The 10,987-nt window shown below is 52.2% G+C and overlaps 1 protein-coding gene across 1 annotated transcript; it reads left to right on the plus strand.

The window, feature by feature from the left end:
* Positions 1-7,065: 7,065 nt before the first annotated feature.
* Positions 7,066-8,797, plus strand: LOC142819355 (uncharacterized). The gene is made up of 2 exons (XM_075905811.1): positions 7,066-7,916; positions 8,112-8,797. Exons 1-2 carry the CDS (start codon positions 7,367-7,369, stop codon positions 8,660-8,662), a joined length of 1,101 nt encoding a protein of 366 aa, XP_075761926.1. The 5' UTR covers positions 7,066-7,366; the 3' UTR covers positions 8,663-8,797.
* Positions 8,798-10,987: the final 2,190 nt, after the last annotated feature.

The following is a 10,987-nucleotide window of genomic DNA, read 5'->3' on the forward strand; positions in this document are numbered from 1 at the left end:
TCGTGGACCTCGTCCACGATCTCCGCACTAGGCACAGGAAAGTGGCCGGCTAGGGCAGGATAGCTGCCAGCCTGGCCACCCAGAAGCAGGTGTGCAAGAGAATCAAGGGGGCCCACTGAGACCCCCGACCCTGAGCCCTGAGATTACAATGGCAGTCCTGGGTCAGACCAAAGGTCCATCTAGCCCAGTAGCCTGTCTGCCGACAGCAGCCAACCCTAGGGACCCTGGAGGGGATGGACCAAAGACAGTGACCAAGCCATTTGTCTCATGCCATCCCTCTCCAGCCGTCCACAAACCTTGGGCAGGGACACCACTCCTACCCCCTGGCTAATGCCATTCCATGGACCCAACCTCCATGACTTGATCTCACTTCCCTTTAAACTCTGTTCCAGTTCTAGCCTTCACAGCCTCCTGCAGCAAGGAGTTCCACAGGTTGATTCTTTGCTTTGTGAAGAACAACTTTCTGTTACTAGTCTAAAGCCTGCTACCCATTCCTTTCCTTTGGTGTCCTCTAGTCCTTCTTTATGGGAACTAATGAAGAACTCTTCTGTATGCACCGTCTCCACCCAACTCCTGCTTTTAGAGACCTCTATCCTGTCCCCCCTCCGTCTCCTCTTTTCTAAGCTGAAAAGTCCCAGTCTCTTTAGCCTCTTTTCATATGGGACCTGTTCCCAACCCCTGATCATTTTAGTTGCCCTCCCCTCTCCCAGCCTCTCTCTTCCCCTCTCCCACCTCCTTTTCCCAGTCTCCCCCAGTTTTGTTCAATAAAGACAGAGTCCATTTTGGAAGATACGTTATCTTTATTTTGTACATCAAGAAGAGGGGCTAGGGAATGGTAAGTGGAAGGAGGTGAGGGAGGAATGGGGCACGAGCCCTCAATGGGGAGGACTGGGCTGGCTCTGCGGGCTTCTGGGGGTGGAAGCTCTCCTGCAGCCCCCCAATTACCCCCTCTCCCCAGATGGCAGCCTGCGGCAAGTGCAGCCGGGCTGATGGCCGAGTCCTGTGATGTTCCCGGTGTGGGCACTCAGGGCACTCCAAGCCAAGACTGCTTTGCAAGCGGGGCACCCCTGAGAACTGTCTGTCCGGGGTGGGGGTCGGGACCCTTTAAGCACAGCCCTTGGCTAACCTGAGACAGCATCTCCACGCTCTAAGTCCTCCTCTGATGCCCTGCCGGCACTGCTTCCGGCCATCCTTAATCCCGCTTCAGGGTCCACTTAATGTGGACGCGCTAGTTCGAATTAGCAAAACGCTAATTCGAACTAGTTTTTAGTTCTAGGTGCGTTAGTTCGAATTAGCGCTGTAGTGTAGACATACCCTTGGAGTCATCATGAATAGTTCTCTGACGACGTCCACACAGTGTGCAGCGGCAGTCAAAAAAGCAAACAGGATGTTAGAAATCATTAAAAAAGGGATAGAGAATAAGGCGGAAAATATCTTATTGCCCTTATATAAATCTATGGTACGCCCACATCTGGAATACTGTGTACAGATGTGGTCTCCTCATCTCAAAAAAGATACACTGGCATTAGAAAAGGTTCAGAAAAGGGCAACTAAAATGATTAGGGGTTTGGAACGGGTCATATATGAGGACAGATTAAAGAGATTGAGACTTTTCAGCTTGGGGGGATATGATAGAGGTCTATAAAATCATGAGTGGTGTGGAGAAAGTGAATAAGGAAAAGTTATTTACTTGTTCCCATAATATAAGAACTAGGGGCCACCAAATGAAACTAATGGGCATCAGGTTTAAAACAAATAAAAGGAAATCTTCACACAGTGCACAGTCAATCTGTGGAACTCCTTGCCTGAGGAGGTTGTGAAGGCTAGGATTATACAGGGTTTAAAAGAGAACTAGATAAATTCATGGAGGTTAAGTCCATTAATGGCTATTAGCCGGGATGGGTAAGGAATGGTGTCCCTAGCTTCTGTTTGTCAGAGGGTGGAGATGGATGTTAAGAGAGAGATCGCTTGATCATTACCTGTTCGAGTCACTCCCTCTGGGGCACCTGGCATTGGCCACTGTCGGCAGACAGGATACTGGGCTGAATGGACCTTTGTTCTGACACAGTATGGCCATTCTTATGTTCTTATTTTCTTATGTTCTCCACAGTTGGACCAGCCAGGACTGAGAGTTGAGCCACACCACTGCAGCCAGCCACCCGAGCCTGGGGGAACTGAAAGTGTGCCAGGATCCAAGAAGACCTGATGCACCAGCACATCAGTATCCTGCGCGACATGCAGCAGACTCTGGTGCACAAGATCTGCAAGGACTTAGAGTGGTGGAACCACACATGGAACCAGGTGATGCAGTGCTGTGTCAACATGTGTGCCATCGTGTCGCGCATGACGGCACGCCTACCTGATGCTGCTTCTCCTGGCTTCCACCCTCCTGTCTCCCTGCTATGCCCATTCCCCCTCTGCCTGCCCCTCCTGCTATGCCTCTGCTCCTTTCCCAGCTGATGCCCATGCAACCTCCCCTAGCAATGCCCCTGCCCCTTCCCCAAGTGATGCCTATGCCTCCTCCCTCTGCCCCTTGCCAACCCTGATCCCGCTCCATCCCCCCTCCTGTCCACCCCACTGTGCTCCCTAGAGTCACCCAACCCCATCTCCAAAGAGATCCCCACACCCGAGCCAGGCACACAGCTCCAAAAAGGTGGCCTTCCGCATGTGGAAGTTTTGGAGCCACTGCTGGTCGTCCCACCACTCCATGACCAGAACTGGTGTAAAGCCTCTCCACTGTGGGGTATGGCTGTCAGAGTGTAGTAGCTGCACCCAGGGAGAGGGTCCCCAGAAGGAGCTTAGGGTCCAGCTCGTACAGGAGCAGGAAGGCAGCTGGAACAAAGTTCTGCAAAAACTGCAGTATGGCCGTGTGGGGCCATCGCGTGCCCAGGGGCAGCTCTGGATCCATGGCACAAAGAACAAAACTGTGGTATCCAAAAAAGAACAGGGCAACCATAGTAGGCACTGTGAGAGTTTTTCTGTCCCTCGAAGAGGTAGCAAGCACACAGCAGAAGCAGAGAAACAGCTGTCCAGGGGGGTCCCTTTAAGTGCATGTCTCCGATAGTCTCCGACACCAGCACTCGGAAGCAACTGGTGACCTAAAGCCCTGCCTGAAGTGGTTCTGGGTGGCTTTTTATGCAAGAGAGTGTCCAATCAGTCTGGACACTCTCTTTTGAAAAAGCGCATCACTTTTTTGGTGTGCTTTTGTGTGTGGACGCTCTCTTTCGGAATAAGTTTTTTAGGAAGATCTCTTCTGAAAAAAGTGTCTTCTGAAAGAAGCCTGCAGTCTAGACATAGCCTGGGAGAGCGGGATCTGCCACTCTCTGATGAGAATGAAAGACTGTTTCTCTTCTTCTTGCATGAGGGCCACTCTTAAAGTCAGTGGAATTATTTTCCTTATGCTTTATATCCCCTGATAGGGACACACTTGATAAGAAGCACGTCTGCAGAGTTGTATGCTATACTCCAGACCCTAAACTACAGGATTGATCTTGCCCAAAGAATAATATATGAGCTAAGTGGCTCACCCTGCTTTCCCCCTCAGGAGGTGACCTTGAGTCATAACCTTCAACATTATCAAACTGTGTTCTACCTTCAGAAATGGTTTGTCTGGGATCTGTCCTGTTCACATTAGTTTCTCCGAATCTCTTCTGTGTGGTTCCCTAATTTCAGAATGCTTACTTTGTAGCCTAGCTCTCTCATTCCATAAGTGTAATCCATCTCCCATTATGTTTTTGTACATCCCACTTTGGGCCCTGACACACAAAGGATTTGAGTCTGTTACAGTCCACTGATGGGAACCCTGGCTCTTCAGCGCAAGCTACATTCATGCTTTCAGCTCTGGATGTTCCTAATTCAGTACAATTCTTGATGATGTCCAAGATTGCTGCTATTGCACAAGTCCCTTATGCAATCAGCAGCCTCCACATCTAGCTGCTCTGCAGCTCCATCAGGTAATTAGAAGGCTAATAAGAACAGGACATTTGGATGAGCCAGACCAATGACAAGAGATTTGGATGGCTTGAGTCATTGTCAGGTTTGCCATAGTGCTGAGCCTTAGTGCTGTACAGTTGCCCCCCACAGTGCAAGGGATTGCAGCTGAAGTACAAAGTGAAAATGAAGGGAAAGGAACATTGTTACTGTAGATTGCATTTCTCTCTCCTGCTAGCCATGTGACATCCAGCCTGTGTTTCCCTATTTGTACCTGGAATTTTCCAATTTCTTTGATGGTCTTAAAACCTTCTTTTTAAATCTTCCTTCTGACACTTACACAGTGTGACTTGATTTGATAAATAAAACCTCCTGGCACTTTTGTTCAGACCCTAGATTAAACTCTTTATGCTCTCCATAATGAAATGCTTTGGATGGCAGAATTTAATATCCATTGGTTACTAGCAGAACTAAGTTAACAGTAAACAATTCCATTCACAGGTAAATTGCACTCAGGTCATGTTACTAAGTCCTTGAATACAAAGATAACATTTTCTTTAAAACAACCAACTTCCTGTTGGATTGTGTTTGTCACACATCATGTTTCCTGATGTTGGTGAAAGTTCCATTACTTGCTTATAAACAATTAGTAGCATTACTTCCTCAGTAACTCAGAGGTGAGACAAAGCCATTCCTAACATTTAAAGTTGGAAATATGGGGCGGGGGATGGGTTGGAGCAGTGACACCATTTCCAAGTCTTCTTTCTTGCCATCTTGTGTCTGAGTTTTTAATAGTACTTATATCCTATATTGTGTGTTTTGTTTGTACATCTTATAGTATTTTATGGAAGTTTGGTTGGTATCATTTTTTTGCAGATGAACAGAAGTGCAAAGTGGTCCGCTGACTTGCCCAATGTCACCCAACAGGAGAGCCAGGCTTATAACTTGACTTTCCTGACTCGCAGACCAATGCCCTATTCGTTGGCTCCTGATATTTCAGTTTCTTGCTTTGCTCATTTTATTATTTGTTGTATAACAATAACTACTAGAGACTCAAATTGAGATTAGGGTACCATTGTGCTATTCATTGTACAAACACATGACTGGATGCAGTCCCTGTTCCAATTTGTTTTATAATAAAAAGAGACAAAATACCTGGAAGATGGAAGTGGAATAGAAGGCAGGCTTAAATCATAGACCAACAATCAATGGAATGGGCCCCTTTGCTTTAGCTCTTTGGTATGCTTGTTTTGTTGTCAGATTATTGAATTTGATCTTTCTGTTCTATGAAGCTAGCAATTTGTTTTGTGCAATTCACATGTCTATCTTCTAACTGCTCAGACAGTCCTCTGTGCATTAGGTCTGCACAGAATTAATCTGCTAGTTTCCAAGTAAGATGCATCTAGACATATAGGAGTATGTAAGACATTAGAAAAATGAAAGTTACATAGAAACCAGGCCAGAGTGGAGTATTCCTGAACAGCTATTTAAACTCAGGCTGAGATGGCTAAATGCCATGCAGTCTGGATCATGGAGATACAGTCACTTCCTCTGAGGACATGGGAGTTTGTCTCCCATGAAATAGTTTCACTGCATCAAAAACACTGCACACAAAAGTTAAAACAAAATTAATCCAGGAGGAATTGCTGCTGCAATTAGAGTTGCCAGATGGTTTCAACAAAAATACTGGACACACCTGATATTACATCACAATCTACATTACATCGTATTTAGAAAATACTGAACATTTATATTTTCTCAATTTGTTTCCCAAACAGAAAGCTAAATACTGGACTGTCTGGTTCAAAACTGGACACCTGGAAACCCTCGCTGCAGTCAACCCTGTTATCGTGCTAGTTCTGAAGATATAATTTAAAAAACAGTAATTTATTGTTGAATACTGATCTTTACATTCTAAAACTTTCCTTCAGATCAGCTGATGCATTTTGTCCCCCAGACCCGCTGTCTGTTTTCAGTCTAACTTACTGAGGCTCAGAAAAGTTAAGTGAATTGCCCCAGTGTGTTGGTAGCTGATCTAGGAAGAGAACCCATGGGCCCCCACTCCTTCATCCACACTATGCATTGTCTCTTGCCTCTTGCAAGTTTCCTTGGGGATTTGAAAGAGTTCACTTTGGTACTGAACATTCCCCCCTCCACACACACACACACACACACACACACACACACTTTAAAACTATAGAAGTGGTAAATACCCTGGCATTAAAGACAAACCAACTCAGCTGCTGCAGCTGTGACTGCTATTGATCAAAATCCACATAAACAGACTGCACTGCATCTTGTCACCACTCATTTCCCCAGTTAGACCATTTGCTTTAGCTGTCTATTGCTATGAGCAGCAGGTCAACTGTTGAAATGTCAAAGTGGGAGAGCAGGTATGGGAATGCCAGTGATGTAAATAGCTACAGGCTGATTTCAATCTTATCAGGCTTGGCAAAAGTTCTTGTCTGAGAGAAGCTGATGCTTAGTCAATTTCTGGAGATTTTCAACCCAAATAATAATTTAGTGTGTGATCAGCTGCCTGCTTTCTTGCTGAGCACCCCACACACTCTGCTCTGTGGATTTCTACATTTATCGACATTTTGTTTTATCTAACCCTGAAAAAACATCATATTTTAGTTACCCTTTTTTTCAGCTCTGGCTATATTTTTTCCAGCTATCCAAAACATTATAAATCATTTTGCTAATTTTACTTGGGAAAAACCAGAATTTACTCGAGGATTAAATGCAATTGTTTTGTGAGCGCTGCATTTTGGTGTTTTGTTTTCTAACAGCTTCTCATTTTGTGGCTTGAAGTCCATGGCTGGCACCAATAATAGTGTTGAAGCATCTATTTGATTGCTTTGCACAGCAAATATTTGTGCATCTAATTTCTGTATTTGCACCACAATTGTTTGCAGGTGCAAAATTAGAAGTCAGGTTGAGGTCTCTTTAAAAAAATTGCCTTTGACTATCTAAATTGCACCTTTATTTTGAATTAGATAAACAACTCCAGGCCCAGTTCAGAGACAATGTTCAGAGACTCTGGGGGTATGTCTACACTAGAAAGTTAGTTCGAACTAACGGACGTTAGTTCGAACTAACTTTCCTATGCGCTACACTAGCGCTCCGTTAGTTCGAACTTAATTCGAACTAACGGAGCGCTTAGTTCGAACTAGGTAAACCTCATTTTACGAGGACTAACGCCTAGTTCGAACTAGCTAGTTCGAACTAAGGGCTGTGTAGCCCTTTAGTTCGAACTAGTGGGAGGCTAAGGCTTCCCAGGTTTCCCTGGTGGCCACTCTGGCCAACACCAGGGAAACTCTATTGCCCCCCTCCCGGCCCCGGAGCCCTTAAAGGGCCACGGGCTGGCTACTCACTTTGTGCCAGTTGCAAGGCTGCCAGCACCCGTGCCTGCACAGCCTGCACCTGCCACAGGATGAGCCAGCCATCCGAGGGCTCCCAGCCCTCCACTGCTCCCCACGACCAGCCTGGCGGCTCCCGGGAGCCTGCCCGGGGGCGCAAAAGGCGGGCGCCCGCCTGGTCAAGTGCGGAGATCGTGGACCTCATCGAGGTTTGGGGGGAAGCCTCAAATGTCCACGATCTCCGCACTAGCCACCGGAACGCGGCCGTCTACGGACGCATGGCTGCCAGCCTGGCCGCCAGGGGCCACCAGCGCAGCCGGGAGCAGGTGCGCTGCAAGATTAAAGACTTGCGGCAGTCCTACTCCCGGGCCTGCCTGCCAGGGGCTGACCCGGAGGCCTGCCCCCACTTCCATGCCCTGGACCGCATCCTGGGGCCTCATGCCGTCCCTGCCCCCCGGGACGTGATTGACCCCGGGGCAGAGGGACCGCTCCTGGACACCGAGGAGGAGGAAGAGGGCTCTGAGAGCCAGGAGCCTGCCGCCAGCCTTCCCAGGACCCGGGACCCCCGAGGCACCCCACAGAGCCGCTCGCCTGCATCATCAGAGGCCGGGGAGGCGTCCACCTGTGAGTACCCTCGTGTTCCCCTTATGTGTACGGGGGGCTGGGGCGAGAGGGAGCCCCGGGACCGTGCGCCTGGGCCTTGCCCACTACGGAGCAGCAGCTGGGGATCCTGCAGGGGCCCTGGCCTTGCAGAGGGGAGCTGGGTTTCACACACCTGGGCCCCTGGGGTAATTGACCGCTGGTCTTCTTGCACCACAGCTGCAGCACCGGGGACTGCAGGGCGCACCACACCGCCTGCAGCAGCCGCCCGCGCCCGGGCAAGCAGGACAGCCAGGAACCAGGAGGACTACCAGAGGCGGCATCTCCGGTTCCTGGACCGACAGCTCCGTCTCCAGGACCACTGGGTCCAGGAGGACCTCAGGCTGCGCCAGAGGAGTCTGGAGGCCCTGGAGGAGCAGGGCCGTGCCCTGCGAGGCCACCTCCAGAGCCTGCTAGACCGCTTTCCATTTCCTCCTCCCCCTGCTCCCCCTCTTGCTCCCCCTCTTGCTCCCCCTGCTCCCCCTCTTGCTCCCCCTCTTGCTCCCCCTGCTCCCCCTCTTGCTCCCCCTCTTGCTCCCCCTGCTCCCCCTCTTGCTCCCCCTCTTGCTCCCCCTGCTCCTCCTGCTCCTCCTGCTTCCGCTCCTGCTTCCGCTCCTGCTTCCTCCACACCCCCTGTCCTCTCTGCCCCCCCCTCCACAACCATTCCCCACCGACGCCCCCGGACCCGCAGTGTGGCGAGACGGGAGAGGCACCCAGACTCCCACCCCTGAGCTTTCCTTTCCCTTCCTCCCTTCCCTCCCCTCCCCTTCCAGCTCCCTCGTCCCAGGTTTCCCCCTCCCTTCTCCCACCTTCATTCCTCCCTCCCCCACCCCAGTTCTCTGAAATAAACAGACGTTTTTGTTGGAAAAACAGGTGTCTTTATTGTACAGTAGATAGGGAGGGGAAAGGGGAAGGGGGGGGGTAGGGTGGAAGAAGGCCCCGGTGGGGCATGCAGGGAGAGGTCAGTCCTCCTCCTCCTCCACCTGGAAGCTGTCCCGCAGGGCTTCCCGGATCCGGATGGCCCCCCGCTGGGCTTCCCGGACGGCGGCGGTGCGGGGCTGACCGTAGTGTCCAGCCATGCGGTCAGCCTCAGCCATCCAGGCTGGCAAGAAAGCCTCCCCCTTCCGCTCACACAAATTGTGGAGCACACAACATGCCGCCACCACGGGAGGGATGTTGTGCTCGGCCAGGTCCAGACGGGTGAGGAGGCATCGAAAGCGGGCTTTCAGTCGCCCGAAGGCCCCCTCCACCACGATGCGGGCCCTGCTCAGCCTGTTATTGAAGGCCTGGCGGGAGGGATTGAGGTGCCCCGTGTAGGGCTTCATGAGCCAGGGCTGCAGTGGGTAGGCGGCATCCCCCACCAGGCAGACGGGCATGTCCACGTCCCCGACCCTGATGTGGCGGTCGGGGAAGAAGGTCCCGTCCTGCAGCCGCTGGCACACGGAGGAGTTCCGGTACACCCGGGCGTCGTGTGCTTTGCCGGACCAGCCCACATTTATGTCCGTCAACTGTCCCCGGTGGTCACACACGGCCTGCAGGATGACGGAGAAGTACCCCTTGCGGTTCACGTACCGGGACGCCTGGTGTTCCGGGGCACGGATGGGGATGTGCGTCCCGTCGATGGCCCCCCCGCAGTTGGGGAAGCCGAGGGCGCCGAATCCCCGGATGACGGCATCCGGGTCGGCGAGGCGGACCACCCTGCGGAGCAGCACCCGGTTGATGGCCTTGACCACCTGCGGAGAGAGACACAGCAAAGCGTCAATCAGTGGGGCGCCCGGGTGGCTGGGAGCATTCATGCCCTGGCAGTGCCCCGCGCCCCACTCCCGGAAGCAACCCCCCTGGCGGCGTGTAGTACGGCCGGGACAGCCCGACCCCTCCGGTGCGGGGCGCTTTCGCCTCCTCCCGCCCCCCCCTTTGTCCCTGGGGCGGCCCATCCCCTCCTCGCAGCCCCCCTCCCCCCCGGCTCGGTGGCCGACGAGCGCCGTACCTGCATGAGCACTGCTCCGACAGTGGATCTCCCCACGCCGAACTGGTTCCCGACGGATCGGTAGCTGTCCGGCGTGGAGAGCTTCCAGAGGGCGATGGCCACCCGCTTCTGGAGGGGGATGGCGGGCCTCATGCGAGTGTCCCTTCTTTGCAGGGCAGGGGCGAGCCACTCGCAGAGCTCCAGGAAGGTGTCCCTCCTCATCCTAAAGTTCTGGGTCCACTGTCGGTCGTCCCAGCGCTCCAGGACGATGCGGTCCCACCAGTCGCTGCTGGTGTCCAGACGCCAGATGCGGCGGGGCACGCCGGTGCCGGGGCGCCGCCGCGGCTCCTCCACGGCCCCCAGGGCGGCCAGGCGGAGAGGCAGGGGGCTGACGTTCCCCAGGTGGTGCCAGGCAGCCTCGAGCCATTGCTGGCAGGCTTGCAGTAGCAAGTCCAGAACGTGCACCAGAAGGTGCAGGGCGAGCCGTGGCTCCATGTTGCCACCTGCGGCAGTACCCCCCGAAGGGAAGCACCGACACAGACGGGCACAGAGACCGACGCTTTGCTGTCCCTCGGCGAGGTTGGCAAGCAAGCAGGAAAAGCTGAGAACCGGCTGTCCAGGGGGGGTCCCTTTAAGCACGAGCCTCAGATAGCCTCAGACAGCAGCCACACAAAGCAACTGCTGACCTGATGCCCTGCCAGAACCAGTTTCAGCTGCCCTTAAATGCCCCCCTGCGTCCAATCAGTGTGGACGCGCTAGTTCGAACTAGCAAAACGCTAGTTCGAACTAGTTTTTAGTTCTAGATGCGCTAGTTCGAACTAGCTTAGTTCGAATTAACTAATTCGAACTAAGTTAGTTCGAACTAGCGCTGTAGTGTAGACGTACCCTGGTTTACAGTCACTCTGTTGATTGAGTATAGGAGTCCAAGGCTATGTCTACTCTGCATCTTTCAGCCAAGTTCATAGCCAGTTAATAATGTGTCTGGCTCTTCCATGGCTTGTGTCTCCAGAACATTCAGCTAGTGCTCAGCAACAATGTGGCAGCTACCAGCATATTTCCCCTGTTAGGGGCCCAAGCTAGCATATGGTTG

The sequence above is a fragment of the Pelodiscus sinensis genome, chromosome 22 (genome assembly GCF_049634645.1).
Source record: "Pelodiscus sinensis isolate JC-2024 chromosome 22, ASM4963464v1, whole genome shotgun sequence".
Taxonomy (NCBI): domain Eukaryota; kingdom Metazoa; phylum Chordata; order Testudines; family Trionychidae; genus Pelodiscus; species Pelodiscus sinensis.

What these genes read in the sequence shown, in the direction of transcription:
- LOC142819355 (XM_075905811.1), top strand. Translation starts at nt 7,367, where the DNA reads ATGAGCCAGCCATCCGAGGGCTCCCAGCCCTCCACTGCTCCCCACGAC. An exon ending in GGCCGGGGAGGCGTCCACCT is followed by an intron (nt 7,917 to 8,111) that starts GTGAGTACCCTC and finishes CTTGCACCACAG; the next exon opens with CTGCAGCACCGGGGACTGCA.